Source organism: Leuresthes tenuis, unplaced genomic scaffold (genome assembly GCF_036924035.1).
Source record: "Leuresthes tenuis unplaced genomic scaffold, fLeuTen1.0.hap1 SCAF_17, whole genome shotgun sequence".
Lineage (NCBI taxonomy): Eukaryota > Metazoa > Chordata > Actinopteri > Atheriniformes > Atherinopsidae > Leuresthes > Leuresthes tenuis.
In genome coordinates, this window is record NW_027325371.1 from 22,237,038 (window position 1) to 22,255,126 (window position 18,089).

Below are 18,089 nucleotides of genomic sequence, written 5' to 3' on the forward strand. Positions count from 1 at the left end.
CCCTTCCAACCAATGCTAGCTAGCAAAGATAGCTGCTGTACAAGAAAGGATAAAGCGCTCTCACACTTTGAAAATATAGACGGACAAACTGGGCAAATATTATTCGTTAAGAACGACATTATTGCATCACATTTACCGTTGAAGGAAATTTAGTATTTTTCTATTTATTAGCACACACTGTAACTGTCGCTTTATGAATGGATGTATATTGGGGGGATGTAAGAATAAGAAAATTATATTATTTCTATTTAAAAAGATTTTACCTGAAATCTGGGTTGCAAAACACAAGAATGTTATGACAAATTGCAAAATGATAGTATATCATTTCGCTGCGCAGATTGGCTAGTTTAGCGTTTGTCTGCTTCAACTTAGCGTTTTGCTTCAAGTAAGTTCAATCAACAATGGACGCTGTATTTGTATCAGAGTGAGACCTCTGCTTTCCCTTTTCTCTATGAAGATCTCTGTATGAAGATCTCTCTATGACACTAGCAAATGAAGACACCCACAGCTGAGACTTAACATGACCTATATCGGAGAGACAGTTTTGCAGAAACAGCTGCCAAAGGGTGCAAGAGGTTGCTAGAGCAGCTATAAAAGCCTGTTAGACGCTGCCGCTGTTTGTGGAAGCCAACGCTGATTATCCGCAAATGGGTTGTCAGTTTAGTTATTGGCTATAGCCTGTTACTCAATCATTGCTTTCAGATGATGATGTAGTTATTGATTATTCTTTCATTTTAAAAAAAGTCTTAGACATATAATACAAAGTCACTGCATTTACTTGAGATGGAAGCTATATCTTATATATCGTTTGCATATGCTGATCAAAACCTGTAGTGTTGCTCAGCCTTAATTATGTCTTCATATATGTGTTATATAAGTTATTCACAAATGCTGTTTTTTTAACTGAGCGCTGATAAGTATGATGCTCCCTCTCTTTATACTGGAGGATGCAGTGCCAAAGATTTTAACCCCCCAAATTTTCAAAATTAAGATTATGTTTCTAATGCTTTGCCATCCAAAAGCCTGATCATCAAAGTAAATCAGTATTGGTTTTCAGCCATACCCTATGTTTAAAGAAATGTATCTTTATTCTCTGGGTCTTTTATTGAGAATATGTACCAGAAAAGAGGGTGTCCTAAAATCTGTTTAGATGTATGTTGAAAAACCTATACTGAAACTTTAATTTCGGACCACTTCTTTTTCACCTCTGCATGTGTGCGCTTCTCAGACCCAACAGCATTAAAGGCCTCACTCACGCTCTCCCACCCACTCCCCTTACGTTTGCTGCTTATTGTAGGACAGCGTGCCAAAGAGCACATTTTTGTGGGCCTCCACTTCAGAAAGTATCACCTCCATCTCGCTTTCCGTTAAGTTATTCTTTTTCCCGTCTTACTCACTCTTTTTTCTTTATTTTCTGATCGTGCAGAGAGAGGAATTGCAGGTGCATGGCTCATTTAAATATGTTTTGCATATTTAAGTAGGGGCGTGGACAGGGAGGAGTGGGGTACTACGACATGTGCGCTCAATTCCACGTTGATTGGGATGTACAAATGGAATGTGCTTGGATTCATGCGTGCGCACACATTGATACATCTGGATATTTTTGTACGATGGAGGGCATTTTGAGCGTGACCATGTTTTGACCATGTTTCAGTAGGAATTTCTTTGTACATGAGGCCCCAGATTTGTCCCTACCAATAAATTGAACCAACTGTATGTCTATTGTTCACACAACCATTCATCTGATGTACCTGACACTTTGCGCATGTATTGCAGAGGACTGTTGAATTTGGTGCAATTTGGATGCGCACACATACAATTTGAAAGAAAACAACAGCGATTGCTCAGCTCTATATAGGTGCAGTGGGATCAGTTTGATATACACCCGCACATGCGTTACAGAGGGGTGGGGCTTCTGGACTCTTATTAGCTGAGTAGCCCGCCTAGTTAAACTGTCCCAGAGGACAGAACAAGTGCAAAGTTTGTGGCTTGTACGTTATGCTAACATTTCATTGGCTGAAAGGTAGAACGCTCACATACAGGGTAGTTCAAATTCAATTTCAGACCAAGGTGTTGGAGAAGACCAGCAATCTGTCTGAAAACAGAAAGTAATCATTAAGTCTAAATCCATAATTCACTGCACAGCACACATCATGCAACCTTGTGCATAACCGGTATGTTTTCTACTTTGTAACGTAGATATGGAGAAAATGCCACTGTTACAAAGGGGTAACAATAAAGTGTCCCGGGCTGAGGAAAAAACAAGGAGAACTGATGGGTGATGTTAAAGAGTTATTTATTTGAAAGAAAAAGTAACACTATTCAAACAAAACCTAAAAGAAAATCACACTCCTAACGGAACCTGTTGAGGAAAAACAAGAGCCTAAATGATTAACAGAACAGCCAAAACCAAAATCAAACAGTCACCCTCCTTCCACCGAAAGAGTTAAGCTGTCTCTCAACACCCTGCACAAGCTACTGAAAACACACCAACAATAGCTGGCCCCACTGGCACCAAGGTGGCGCCTTCCACCTTCTTTTAAAAGTAGGCCAGCTGATTAGGCCTACTCAACCACAGCTGGGACAACTCACCTGTTTGCAGCCCTAACACCCAGACACTATATTATACTATACGACCCTCGGGTCGTAACAGCCACCAAAAAGAGCAAGGGCAAGTGGAGTGGACATAAGATGTTTTTTCACTGGCCAGAGAGTAAGTGAATAGGTAGCTAGTGAACTTACAAGCCAGTACAGCCACTTAGATTTAAAATGAAAAGGTAGCCTACAAGCCACCTCAGGTAACATAAGTGTGGAGATTGAGAATAATGTTGACTGATGTTGGTTAAAAATGCAATTGTAACTTATCTTGCATTTACAAGTTAACCACTGCAGGCTAACTGTTGTAGGCTAATCGCCAGGTAAGGTAAATAACGTACTAGGTCTTGTCGATATGGACCAAAAGTCATATCTCGTGACGTGATGTGTGCGATCAGCCAAACTACCACTGCACGGGCTGCGCTTCATCTTGCGCCGAGAGTAGACCAGGTTGGAGTTGGCGCACTTTCGGTGCACCTTAAGAGTGGCAGTCAGATTTTTAAAAAGTATGTTTTATATTGGGCTGCACGGTGGTGTGGTGGTTAGCACCGTCACCTCACAGCAAGAGGGTTCCAGGTTTGAGCCCTGCCTGGGGCCTTTCTGTGTGGAGTTTGCATGTTCTCCCCGTGTATGTGGCTTCCTCCCACCATCCAAAAACATGCATGTCAGGTTAATTGGTGACTCCAAATTGTCCATAGGAGTGAGTGTGAGCGTGCATGGTTGTTTGTCTCGTTTGTCTCTATGTGGCCCTGTGATGGACTGGCGACCTGTCCAGGGTGTACCCTGCCTTTCGCCCGATGACTGCTGGGATAGGCTCCAGCCCACCCGCTATCCGATTAACGGACTGTCGGTATAGAAAATGGGATGTTTTATATTTTTATTCTCATTCTCTAGCCTAATCTCACGGGTCAGATATTTTTTCTTGTTGGCCACATCTGACCCGCGGGCAGCCTTTTGCCGACCTATGCCATAATGTAGGATGGGTTCGACTTGTAGCACATGACGTCACTGTGGGTAAAAAAAAAAAAAGTTGTGTCCCAACCAGTGTTAACACATATGTAAATTGCTAATGAGGTATAAAGGCCTTTAGAGTGATCCTGAAGTCGAATGCTTTTTTCCCCTCCAACACTGATTTAGCCTATTCATCAGGACCACATGACGTCACTGTATTTTCGCGCCGCCATATTTGTGTCCGCCCGCAGCACTCAGGTCACAGCGTTGTCATGTTACCTGAACAAGTGGAGTAGGAGGAAAATCGGCGAGAGACCGAAAATTGACGTTATTTGAAAGATGCCAGGAATATGTTTTGTTGTTGGCTGTGATAGCAGTCGACAAAGAAACCCCGAAATGCAGCTTTATTACATCCCAAAGGAGGTAGACCGGCAAAATAAATGGTTGGCTGTAACAAGAAGAGACCACTGGCATGATCTAAGTTAACCACAAACAGTCTAGTTTACAGTAAAAATCGCACATACGCTTCCCTTCATGGCTGATAAAGCATGGATGTCACCTGGCAACGAGTTAAAGTGGGAACCTAAACAAACCAGTGAGTTGTTAGCGCCGGAGCTAACAACGGTAACTTTCACAATGAACTACTACGAAAACCACACGTTTAAAAACTGTTATTGAATTATTTACATGTGCTGTGATGACATATAATTTCTTTGGCTTCAGGTGCCTTATCCATGATTCCTTCACACAGCCAGCAACAGCATACTGTAGGTATCCGTGCTTTTAAAAGCCTTCAGGCTGTCTCGGCTCGGGAGCGGGATTGTGAATCAAAAAGATATAAATATCCGGGAACATTATGATAGCGAATTGTAACCATAATTCAAATTAAAATGCATTTGCAGAAATGCTTTTTCATTTTAAGAATGTGGCTGCATCATTTGACTCATAAATTAAATTAGTAATCAATCATCCTATTTGCATTTTAATTTTCTTCTTCAAGTGTGCTCAATCTTTCACTTAATTAAAATGAAAACGAAATAGACATTTGAGATTTAATTTTCAAAATATGCCCCAGCAAATAGATACCAAAATTCAATTTGAAATGTCAAATTTGAAAATTAAAATGCATTTGCAAAAATGCTTTTTCATTTTAAGAATGTGGCTGCATTATTGGACTCATAAATAAAATTAGTAATCATCCCATTTGCATTTTCTTCTTCAAGACTGCACATTATTGCCTTTTCGTTTTCATAAATACTGTTGAGGGTAATAAATATGGATCGCAATCAATCGTTGTCTGTACATCTCGTTCAAGTGTGAGGTGTGTGCCGCCATAGCGAAACTGAGGAGAACTGTCAAATTGGACACAAATATGGTGGCGGTCTCGTCAATGTGACGTCAGTGGTACCCATGAATTGACGTACAGATGCTATTTGTTGCTAGATAGCGATTGAACTGCATATAATATGGTTGCTATGTCCAACTTCACCACTGGATGTCAGCAACAGTTTAGTTTGACCTATTGTTGCATTCTGTTTTTATTTTCTTCTTTTGCTACTTGTGTGTCACGTCTGTAGTTTTGTCATGTTTTATGTTCCTGGTTAGTTTTTTGCCATGTTTTCCTCAGTTTCTTCTGCCCTGCCATCTGCTTCACCCACGTCACCTGTGCTTTTCCCCTCAGCTGCCTTCACTCACCAATCATTCTCCTCAATATTTAGTATTATTAGTATTATATATTTAATAATTTTTGTTTTTTTTTCATGTTCATTGCCAGATCCTCACTGTCTTCCATGCCACTGTCACTCATGTGTATCAGGTTTATCCATGTTGTCTTTTTCAGATTTTCCCAGTCATAGTCAGGTTTTGCATTGTCAGGTTTTTTCATAGTTTAGGTTTTTGTATTCCGGCTCAGCCACACTTTTTGTTTGGATTATTTTGGAATAAATCAAGTGTTTAATTTGAATGATCATTATCTGGGTCCTCCCTTCACCACCACGCCACACACAACCTACATGACATTGTGTGGATCTTGGGTTGTACCTGACTCAAGTTATTAGAGACACCATAAACTTTGTAAAGAAATGCATTCAAAAGAAATCTTGATTATTCTTTAGATTCTGTCACCAAAGTCTTGTTTGAGGAGTTCCACGAAGTTCAATGTTTGCTGATAGGGCTGTAGAGGGGTCCTTATCCGAATCAAGGATCTGTTGAAAGATGGTGTTGAATTTTGAACAGACCGCAAAGCACCTGGAAATATAAGTTATCATGAAACGGATGAGAACAAGTAGGGATAATCACAGAATATTTTTAATTGTGCTATGGAAGAAAAACTTGTGCACTTGCATTTATTTCCATTGTTTTTTATTGGTCAGTATTTCTTACAGGCAATAATAATCATAGTCATAATAGTGCACTTTTCCTTTTTAGTAAATATACTACAGACATTTCTCTTTGTGGTCATCATTAACCTTGTGAGCTTCTTCCTCGCCCCACCTTTCCCTACACAACTCCTTCTCCCTCAATTCTTTTTATTCTGATGTCTTGTATTTTTCTAGAGCGAAAAAGTCTTTTTCTACTGTGTGAGGTGGAGGTGTCATAAATTGGGAGAGGTGGGTTGTGGGGCAATAGTGTAGCGGAGCTGGGGTAGAAGGGAAACATGGGCAGTAGAGATTATAGTTGTACCATTATAACTGCAGGAGGAGAATGAGCAATAATGATGAGAAGAATAATTGTATAGTGACTATAGTTTCAATAAAACATAGTGAAGGCTACATAGATATGAATGGCATACAATGGAGACAGAGACAGGCACACAATGTATACAAATGTATACAGCATCAAAGTATACAGTGTAGAAAATGTATACAAAGGGGGTGATTATATATGAGGGTAAGATATGTGCATTTGGGAGAAAGTAGGCATGGAAATTCAAAGAGGGCATGGAAAAGAATATTGAAAAAGTAAGGAGGATGGGTTCTTTCTGTCTTTATGGTTCTCATTTTTACCTTTTTAATGTTTTGTTTTTCTTTCTAAAAGTGGATGCATGATGAACTGGATCCTGAACTCAAGTTTCACATAAGTGGAAGATCCATCTTTCACTTATGTGTATGTCTGGAACCTCCCTGACTTCTGCCGTTTGGATCTTACTCCTTTAACAGAGATCCACTGTGAGCGTTAAGATGAAGAAAAAAAGCCTCCATCTACACTGGAAGAATTAAAACACACATCTACATTTAGTCTAATGTGAAAACTCAGCACAGACTTGAATCCAACTTGATTGCAAGAACAGACAAACAGTTTTCCTAGAGCTCTTTTGAAACCATACCAAAAATTAAGCTGGGGCTATGATGCATTCCATCGAACAGGATATTCTGAAAAGACTAAGTTTGCATTTGAATTCGAACTCTACTAAAACCATGCGTCAACTGGAAATGTGTTTTGAATGACAAACCCAAAATGTTTCACAAGGAATGAATATTATAGATGTGTAAACTATCAACATTGTCAAATACAGCTGAGCTTTGAGTTGAGGATTAACATCAGCATCCAAAGGTGCACACAAAAAGTGTCAAAACTCAAATAGTTAAATGTCTGTCATGCTCTATTTAGTTAGGCATGCTAACATTTCATTGTGTCCTGTAAACACAAAGTGCAACTAACCATGTGGAGAAATTTGGTAGCAATCCATCCGGCAGATACAGAGCTATTTTTTTGGATGACTTAACATTTGCACCTGCTGATGGTAATAGAAAGTAGAAGGGGAAAAAGATTACCACAAAATAACCCATACTGAAAGAAAAAAAATCTAAATGGCTGATTTTGCGGGTATCAAGCATGTTTGTTAAGTTCCACAATGATACATCCAACAATTGAAACAGTTCTGTTTATCTTCAAGTAGCTAAATAAGCAACCAATAGCCTACATTACACAGTCAATACAAACCAAAACAAAGTAAAATGAGAAATAGTCACAAAAATTTATAGTATCGGTTTGTGTTCACACACGGCTACCAGACATGAAAACAAATCCTTAGAGTGACACAGTATCACTGTATTTAATTGAAGAGTCACAAAATTACTACTACATCATAGTGGCCACAAGTCTGAATTTGGTGGTTGCTAGTGTTGGGGGGATGGAGCTCAAACATCTGTGAAACTGTTTGTGTATCCGAACAACTGAGTTTGAGACCCATCCCAACAACCCAGTACATTTAGATAAACAGCTGAATCAAGCTATGTTAATTTTGAAATGCCAATTAATTTCTCATTGTCCTTGTCCCAGTACCGCTAGGTGGAAATATGCACCTATCAAATATGCTAGCATTGATCTTCTTATAGCTGACTTCATACTTCTTACTGTTAAACAATTTAGCTGGCACCAATTGTTGGACACCTTCATATTTTATCTATGTACATTTCATGAGAGCTGTGCACTTAACTGTTCACACACGTTATCCACTGTGGTTATTCTTTATTGTTTTACTTTTTCTTTTCTATGTATTTTCTTCTAACTTCCAGCTCGAAGCCTATGACAGAAACTGTAGAGCTCTGCTCCTAAGCCAGTTTGAGTCTGGTTGAGCGTATACATGGGCAGGTAAATGACCACTGCATCACCTGACATTATCTATTCGTCTGACTTTGAGAGCTTAGATTTTATACATTTTCGGCTAACATGTTTACATGTATCTTAAAAGTCCAGTTTTGGTCCAACTATCTTTTTTTTTTCATGTAAACATGCTGACTGATGCTTTGATGTGACTTTACTTTAAAATGTCACTTTAGGATTCAGTCAGTTTCTTTGTGCTTCCAGTTGCAGTTTTATTGCTTTTTCACTCATTACAAACTGTTTGGTTAAGGCTTAGCATTAACAACTACTCTGTAATAAGATCGAATCAAAATATCCTTTCAAGTCTTGCCCCCTATGCTAAACCCAAAGAACTGTTTTGACCTAGTATGTATATGTCCTACTAAAATACACAATTTCAAATGTTGTGCTGGGTGGAACATAAAAAATGTAAAAGCTGCAATTTTCGTGACTATGTCCCATTTCTCCATGAAGCTGAGCTGGCTCCTCAATGGGCTGAAAAAGTGCATTCATTCGAAAGGCCCGTGTGCGTCTGTGTGTTTTGTGTGTACAGTATCTGCCTATATGCACAAAAGTTATGTAATCATGCAACATTCCAGCAACCTAGTATCTACTCAAATGGTCTTCTGTTCAAATCCAAAAAGAGTTCTCCACTTAAATAGTTTCTTAAAGTGTGTTTGAAATTTTGGTTTTGGTGAACAGTGTGGTGGAAAACATAATAAATGAAAAATCCAAACTAGAGAGGAGAAACTAAACATATAGTAAAGCTTTTGAGAATAAAACAACCCTACCGTCAACAAGTACATGATGGATATGAAATCAATTAAAAAAACAACAACATTTTCAGTAAATATATTGAACAAAAATAAGTTTGTACTTGTGCAATTATTTTGAAAAAGTTTTTTGACATTCATACACTTAGTTCAACCATCTATTTTGCTGGTGGCTAACACAAAAATATCTTTAAAAAAAAAAAAAAAAGCACACACACATGCACACATACATACAGACACATGCTCACACAGACACGAACAAAAGCCAGAGAGAACAGAAAGAAGAAATAGACTGTAAAAAATATAATAAGCACATCTCATTCTTTTGTTTTGGCTTCAATTTCCTTCCCTGGCAGTATGTGTACAGTCATTATGACAACAGACACACTCGAGTCCTATTGTTCGTTCACTGCTGCTTTCATGTTTGGCCTTTTGTGATAAAGAACTTTATTCATTCACCTTGACTTGCCTCTCTCGGTCCTCCTATCATTTCTTTTCTCAGAGGCAGAAAGCATTGAGGATTTTGTTGAAGCTTTATAGTCATCCTGCACCTTTCTGTGTCTATAATCTAGGAAAATGAGCAACGAGTTTCGATTGCCTTATTATAAGGGTAAAATGCTTGAACTACTGGTTGCCCAGGCCTTCAATATAGATTCCATATTTTTCCGTAATCCATCTTTTTGTTCAATGTAGTTTTTAATCCCAGTGAAAAGAGAGATTTGGAAGTTTTAACCATATATATTCACACGCCCATGTACACATCGAAAGAGCTATTGATTTCTGTTATTATTCCTTATCTGTATGCTGAAGTGGTTCTTTCCCCACGTTATTATATTGTGAAATATATAAATACAAAACACTCCAAAAATGCTTTCAAAGTGTTAGCTGAGGCTAATTTGAAGCTCAAGTTGTCTGAGTCAGCAAAATCAAATAGACATACTTCTCTTGGAAGCTGTGCACAATTGTAATAAAGAAAAAAAAATACGTTGAAAAAAGTTTTAAGAAGTGCTCAACTTAAGTTAAAAAAAACATTTTTAAAACACAAAAAGTGTAAATCAGACATGTTTTCATCAACTGTCTGGAAGCTAATACATTAGGCTGCATAGTTTTGCCAGATGGTGGCAGTACAGATGCTGTTTTAATAATCAATAGATCAATAGAAGAGGCAGACCAGAAACTAACGTTAAGGAGGATAAAAATACAAGATTTATGGTGGACATCCACAAGAGGAAAGTGCACACACCTCTTCTTAGAGATTTACTTTAATCTCTGGAAATCAAGTTAATATCGTATCATACGTGGCAAGATCAGTCAGTCGCATATGTTTTTTGTTAGCTAGCTCAGACATGAATCAGTTGGTCAGTCAGGTTTTTTTTTTGTTTACCTTTGCCAAGTTATTTCCATTTCTCTTATTCTTCTAAACATGCAAAAAAAGTTTTTCCTTATGCCTCTCCAGTCACCCTTTCTTATTAAGATTTTCTAAATTTGAATTACAAACAACAATGCAAACCCAGCAATCAACTCTCTTTTGAAGTTTTGGCCAGATTAAATCTAGTTTATCACTATTTTTGATGCAATATGTTCTAGATAATTGTAACACACAAGCAACATAGTAAAAATAATTTAATTAGCTGCTATGACCCATGAGTTTGCCGGGGGAAGCAGTAGCTGAATCCATCTGAACACCAGAATAACGGGAGGGTTTCCTTAGTTTTCCAATTTTTTTGACAGTACAACAAGAAAGTCCACAGACTAAAGTAGAGAGGTGAGTTGTTTTCAGTCATTAGGTTTTCAACAGGTGTGCTAGCAAGGTGATTAAGCTAATGCTAGTTTTATGAAACTCAGACTTTTCTGATGTCTTTGAAATTGTTAGAGGTCTCAAAATGCACTTGGTGATGCTGTTACTGTGTTAAAAGGACAAAAACTCAGAGCATTTCTCAACACAAAGTCAGATTTTAATTGTCTTCCAGTAACTAGTAATAACTGGACAACTACTGTGTGGGAAAGTATTTTAGCAAATGTTTTACTGTGCTAAAGTCTTATTTTAGCTACGGATAAACACTAGCATGCACTTTGGCAGGGAACCGGGACTTTTCCATCTTTCAGACAGCTCTCTTGGAAGATAAGGCCTCACAACCAGTATGCAGAGAAGGAAAACCACAGTGAGCAATAAGTCATTATGTATATAGCAAATTAATGTTGTGACCAACTAGAAAAAATCTTAGACCTGAAATGAAAACTGTTTTACATATCTAAATTATCTAAAAAAGCTTTTGGCTTCTTGTTCCTCTTTCCCTTCTTTTCTATGAAACGTTGCAAGCTCTCTTCTGTCTTGTCTATTATGTATTTGCCTCATCCTCCTCCAACAGGCTTTTTGCCTTGTGAGATATTTTCCGTGTAATTTCACCAGTTTCCTTGAATTTTGGTCTTAATCTAACTAGTTATCCACTTTTTGACCACTTTTTAAAGGCAATATGGTATCATAGCTTTGTCAGCGTAATTTAAAAATAATTGAGTAGCTTCATATACACAAGGAAGTGTTTTATCTCATTTTGATTTATATAGGGCTACACTACAATGCTCAGCAGACTTATTTTCCATCATTTCTTTGTGTCTATGCTCTCAGATTGCTCCTTACTCTTTGATTGTTTAAGCTTAGCAATAAGTTGTCTAATTGTCTATAGATACAATCCACTTTTAAAGACTTCTATAATTCTCTTCCTTTTCAATTTCATTTTGTTGATTTGCTTAAGAAACACCTTTGTCTTAAATCAGAAAGTGAGGAGAAGAGAGGAGAGAGGAGTTGCTGACATTTAACTTTTAAGGTAAGTCCATTAGATGAAGCAGGTGATGAGATGTGGATGGCCTGGAAATGACAGATAAGAATGCCTGGATGCGCTCCGTTACTGGCAACCATCCTCCTGTGCCATTTTAACTGACTCATTGAAAGTTGCCAGTTAAGTTTGAACTAAATGTCACTTGTGATTGGTCGTCAAAAACGTCATGTGCTTTCTTCATTTGTTGCAGTGGTGAACTACTTGTTTCCCTGGTTGTGAGCTATCCCTGTATTTCTATAGTAAGGTTGGGTTTTTCTGGACATCATTTACACTCATCCGTCTGGAGTGAAACGACATTTGAGAGCTGTCAAGAGATCAGCTCAAGATGTCTCCACAAATATACATTTCTACTAAAGGCAGCCATTTTGGGGGGAATCCTCTGTCATATCCCAGATCATCTTCAAGGAAAATCTTCCTCCTTTTCCATCCCTTGGCCTGGGATTGAAGGTAGGAAGCATGGCAGAAAGTGAGGAAAGGGGAAAGGAGAGAATATAGGAAGGACTGAGGGGGAGGAAAAGAGAAAGGCCACATAGATGACCCCTACTTCTCTTCCGCAACATTCTTTTCAAGGGTGTGACTGTGTCCCGTTGGATGAAGAAAGGAGTCTGGTCTTGTCTTTCCCCGACTCTTGACGCTGTAAGACAGTCCCGCTGCCGCTACTGCTCACCCCGTCTGCTGCATTCTCCCTCTCTCCCCGTTCTGATCCACTTTCAGAACGCCGGGAGTTCTGACGCGAAGGAGTGCTGGGTTGGCGAGTTAGCTGACCATTTTTCTCATCTGAGGGGCAAGAGGTAAAATTGCAGAGAGAAGAGGTCAAACAAATGGTGTAACCACAAATACATGTAGGTTGTGGGCTTGGGTATGGTTCTCACCAGCCAGTGCCTGCACAGAGGGCTGATCATGGGTGCTGAGGAGCTGAGCTTGAATGGTTTCCACAACTCTTTTGAACCTGCGACTGGGACCTGAGAGGTGAGTGGATTGAGAGTTGGGTCATTAGTTTTACCAACATCTCCCTTTAAGTGTTACATGTACTTCCTTCTGAACAACCAAATCATTAATCCATGCCCACAAATGGACCAGCTGTGGAAAAACATGTGACGAGCTTGTTTTCTAATGATGACGAGTTTTACTGTTTGCTGTGATCTTAAGAAAACAAAGGGCAGATTGCTTGAGATAAAGAGCTAAATTAACTTTTCATCACACGAAAATAAGTCTTGTGATCTTAAGATAACTAAAAAACACCTGATCTTAAGATGACAACATCAACATAGTTAATTGCAGGCTCTTGGTTTCCTTAAGCCTCAAATTACCATATTTTCAAGGATCTTTTAAATGAGCAGAATATTCTTGTAGCCACCAGGGGGCAGTATAAACAAACTGCAAGCAGAACACAATGTAAAACACAGTTTTTCCATGAAATTCCTGATCATTTCACACATTCAGCAGTTATCTCTTTGATTAATATTCTGCAAGATGTTTTCACCTTCTTGATGGACTCAAATTCATGATGATCGAAATACATCTAACCTACAGTAATTTAAATCTCTTTTCTTTTAACACTCTTGTTGAGTGTTTTTTATATAATTACCCAACATTTTATTTCAGAAGAAGAAGAAGAACTGGCGAAACATGTTGGACTTTTATTGTGAAGAAGTCACAAGAAAGCAATATATTGAAAATCTGCCTATCAATAAAATGTCTACAAAACAAATAAGATCATGGCAATGGTGCAGTATAAGACAAAATTGCACACTTGTTTCACATAAAATACCATTTCTGGTGTTAATATAATACACATGAAACAGGGTAAAAATAAAAGAGACAGGGCCATACCAAAAAAATCCAAGAGAACACCCTCAGAATCAGTCAACCACAGAACTAGCACAACAGCTCTATACATATTTATATGATGACATAATGCTTGTAATTAAACCTGTTCACTAAAACATGTTGTAGTTCCTGTTATAAAATGAATATGTCTTCAAGTGCAGACTCTTTAATTTGAGGGGATTTACATCCAAATTTAAGAAAGCCTTTTTGGATCTTTTTTTCAAGATCAAAAGTGATTGGACAATTGACTCGAAACCTGTTTTGATGGACAAACATTGGCTGTTCCTTCATTATTTGGTGGTAATGGATCAGAAGTTTTAGGAGTAGCCTTTGTATTTGAAATCTGCTGCTGTGAAACCACATGTATTCAAAAGAGCACTAAATGCAACTGTAACAGGTTTAAAAAAACAAAACAGATCCATCCAAGAGAGTGGCCAAATCAAGAGTTTTTTTAACACATCTGCAATACAAAAAAGGGCCTGGACGATGATGAGACAGAAAACAAAACCACTTGTCCTAACTTTAAGGTGTATAGAGATAAATTCTCGGCCCACTTTGGCTGAGTCACTCGCCTGATTTCAACCTGATCAAGCCATAAGTTCACTTAAGGACTGCATTAAAGGCACAAACAACCAACAACTGGAGACCGCTGCGGTGAAAGCCTGGCAAAGCAACCCAAAGAGGAAAAACTGTACTGAAACTGCATCATTTTCATGCAAAATTGCTGAGTGAATAAAATAATTCACATGTGATCCCGTCTAACCTATAAACAATGTTTCCACATCTGTCTCCTACCTGTCAGTAAAGTGAAGGTGACGCTGTAGATGCCCAACTCTCTTCGTCCTTCTCTCTCTGCTCGTTCCCTCTCTCGCTCCCTCTCTCCCTCAGAGAAAGCGATGTCCACCTGCAGGAGGAGAGGAACCAATCAAAACGATTCACTCATGTCTGCCGTCTTTTAAAAAAAATTCTGATTTGCTCTGGATGAAAATTTTCATATTCTACACAAAGTGGTTTCAAGAATACTTATTAACGTGTTTTGAGATTCTTTTCAGTAAATTAAATCAGATCTGAACAGAATGAGCATGTTGTATTGTATGACACATTCATATTCTACATCCATCTCCTATATTGTATAGAGACACCAATAGGAGGGCCTTTAGCTGTATCTCATTTGTAAACTGCAAAAACATTTAAATCTAAATCAGTTCCCTTATAAATACACCTTATTCCACTTTTCGTCTGTGTACCTTTTTTGCTGTATTTATGTGAATAAATATCGTCAAATATTATCATCAGCGACAGCTAGATGAGGCTTCTTTAAGCCCTGAAGCTTTCCAGCGAAAGGTGTTGAAAATGGCTTAATTTCTGGAAGCTTTGAAAGCAGCACATGTTGATTAGAACAACCTTGGAGAAATGGTGCAGTATATGTACCAGATGAACCACTGTCCACCAGCATTTTAATTGTGGGAATTTTCATTTATTTCATGTCCTTATTTCTGTATAATATCTAAACGGGTAAAGATCCTAAAGCTACAAAGCTATAAAAAGAAAATAATAAAAAGCTTTGAATTTGACAATCATTTAAAAGTTAAATAATACTTTTAAAAAGAAAAAAAAAGACTGACTTGATTAGATAAGTAGGCGACACAACATTGCCGCACATTTAAATATCTTGTTTCGGTAACTTCAGTAACCCTCTACGACTAACAAATAACCCCTTAAGACATGGAGCTGCCGTTCCGTTTATGTTGAATGTCAGATGCACACATTCAGTGCAGCAAATAAAATAAACAGGACCAGCATAAAATGCCCCGTAGCCGTCTTATGATTTTATTTTAGCTTACTTACACTTGTCTTTTTTTTTTATTTACACTGTATTCGAATCTGTTGAGCTATGGAAATCTGGCAGGTATACACTATTTATAAGACTGGTTTAAAAAAAATGTGGAAACTGATGCAAGCCTCCTTGAATCAGGGCTTCTTCTATGATTGTCCCTCCGATTGTCCCTCATTTATCACAACTTCAACTGCTATAGAATATTTTTGGATCACTACACACACAGTCCTGAGCAAAACAGCACCATCTGCTTCAATTTAAGGGAATACACTGAAACAGATTAAAAAAAAACAGGAACCGTAATTAATTAAAACTGAGTTAAAAGATAGAAATAATACTTGGAATTTGACAGGCTTCTGGAAGACAGAGGGGCCGCCAGAGGACTTGTACTCGGCCCGGAAACTATTCTGAGCCACCACACTGTGGCTGAGAGACGGAATCTGTGGAGACAACAGAGGAAGGTGACACTAAGAGAGCGAGACAGGCTTTTAGAATCTGTGCCTTTAACTCTGCAAAGGTTTTTATATAGAAGTGTCAAAAGATGATTAACGCACTCACAGACAGAAATGCATGGACGATGTCAGCCTTGATTGAGCTGAGTGGCTTGTCTCTGATCAACACGAAGATCTGCTCCTCCTTCTCCAGGCTGATGAAGTTACCGAACCAGGACCTCTTAGCCAGTCTGCGCACAGTTAACACAATAAGTCCAGTCACACATTTCATACATTACAATAAAAAAAGATTAATTATACAACACGAAAAGGAGTTAGGTGCATATTTCTAACTCATCTGTAGTCACTGACATTCCATGTGAAATACTTTCTAAACAACTTTTAAACAGTTAAAGTTTAAAAAAGCCAGTAATTTGGTCAAAATGTGCATGGCTTCCAGATGTTAGTTTACCCAACCAAGACTAGAATAAATTTGACCTTAGAGATATCTTGAAAATGTACAGGTAGTAATAGTCAAGCAAAGTAAGTCTAAGTTTTATGCTATGGAGGGGAAATTTCAATCAAGAGCACCTGGAATTTAAACGTCCTGTGTTTTATTTCAAGGAGCTAACTAATTAACTAAACCCTGGGTCCATTCTATTTCCACCGAGGTCTAAGATACAGGTTAAATAACATTTATATGAATAAGAAACATCACTCCTCTTTGGAGTGTCGGGGCTGCCATGCTGGTCAAAGTAGCCTACACAGAATAGCCAAACCAGGAAGTGCTCTTGAGCTGTATTGCCTCAAAATCTGTTGATGTTACACATTTCATGTGAGTGTTTTACTTGTGCCATAAAATGTAACTGCTGTGAAACAATTCAACATTAACATTTCATTGCTCAGATTCCCTTTTCCTGTCACGATCAGAGCTAATTCGATCATCGTAGCTTGTGGTGCAGTCCATGAGTGAATTAGCTTCAATGTTGTGTATACAAATAGAAACGAATTATTCCTGCCGTACAGCTTGGTTAACAGATTTTACTTTCTAGTTATTGTGGAGAAGAAGACATGGAAGACATGGAGACTCTGGACAAACTACTTACTTGTGGTAAGAATTTTCCTTTCCCAAACTAACACAAACAGAAGATGGAGGAAAACTAACTGAGATGTGTGAACTTACTCTGGACTGGACTCTGGAGTCAAACTGGACATGTCCTCCGATGTAGGGACTAAAAAACAAAACACAGACAGAGGGAGATGAAGGCAGGGAGGAGAGAGAAGAAAAGGGCAGCAAATCTTGATGACAAGCTCTAATTTAATTGTCCTAATTGGAGATTATCACAGAATCAGTTCTTATTCAACACAGCTGCAGGCAAGGATACATGTTCTTCTCTTGGTAATAAAAGATGCTGTCTTCAATGCAAATGCTGAATTAGACCGCTCTGCTATGATCAAGCTCACACTGATGGAAGCTAACATGGCTTCATCCCTCGGCTGCAACTCTAAACTTAGGATACAGCTTTAAATGAGTGTTTTCTTTAAAATCTTCACTCACCTTGCAGTTTGCGCCGGTGAAATCGCGGGGAGCCCAGCAAGTTGTTTTTGAACGAGTTAAGCCTCGTTCTCCAGTGGCCAGAGCTCGAGGCAGCCAAACTGCCACTGCCACCCGGACTGGAGGGCGGGGTCAGCGACAGCGAAGCGCCACCGGCTCCGTCTGCTCTGGAAGAAGAAGACGAGGAAGAAGAGGAAGGAGGGGTGGTGGAGGAAGGGTGTTGGATTTGGTGTACGGGTGTGCCCAGTGGGGTAGGCAGTGGCGAGCCCTGCGGCGTGACCTGTGATACAGGGGGAGGGGTGGCAGATGAGTTAGAGGACGAGTGGACATTCTTGGACCTGAAGATGGATGGAGACGGGAAGTTGAAGAAACGTGGGACAGGGGAGAGAATGGGGGAGGGGGAAGGGGAAGGAGAGCGTGGCGTCTGGAGAGGGAGGGACTTCATGGAGTGGAGCTGAGGCCGGTCAGCGGGACCCTTTGAGGGTAAGGTCTGGGTTTTTGGGTCAGGCGTCGGACGGGTGGGCCGAGGGGTGGTGGCAGTTCCTGATTTGGGGTCTTTGGAGGAGGAAGCTGAGGTGGAGGTGACCTCTGATCGGCTGAAAGTGAAGACCGGACTCTGATGGGCAGACAGAGATGGAAAAAAGGAGGGAAAGGGATGTGGACATATGAGACAGAAAGCAATGGTCATGAAATATG

The 18,089-nt window shown here is 39.1% G+C and overlaps 1 protein-coding gene across 3 annotated transcripts in view; it reads right to left on the reverse strand.

Annotated features, from left to right (window-relative positions):
* Positions 1 to 9,116: 9,116 nt before the first annotated feature.
* LOC140272806 (serine/threonine-protein kinase BRSK1-like) overlaps positions 9,117 to 18,089 on the reverse strand; it is a 35,499-nt gene continuing 26,526 nt past the window's right edge. For 2 of the 3 annotated variants that reach the window (XM_072368259.1, XM_072368260.1), the window contains 7 exons: positions 17,397 to 18,009; positions 17,022 to 17,070; positions 15,966 to 16,089; positions 15,746 to 15,847; positions 14,366 to 14,474; positions 12,613 to 12,702; positions 9,117 to 12,517 (listed from right to left, as the gene is read on the reverse strand). In XM_072368259.1, the coding sequence (XP_072224360.1) occupies positions 12,306 to 12,517; positions 12,613 to 12,702; positions 14,366 to 14,474; positions 15,746 to 15,847; positions 15,966 to 16,089; positions 17,022 to 17,070; positions 17,397 to 18,009 (1,299 nt within the window). In that variant the 3' untranslated portion in view covers positions 9,117 to 12,305. The remainder of the gene's footprint in view (positions 12,518 to 12,612; positions 12,703 to 14,365; positions 14,475 to 15,745; positions 15,848 to 15,965; positions 16,090 to 17,021; positions 17,071 to 17,396; positions 18,010 to 18,089) is intronic. The other variant, XM_072368261.1, reaches the window with a different exon arrangement.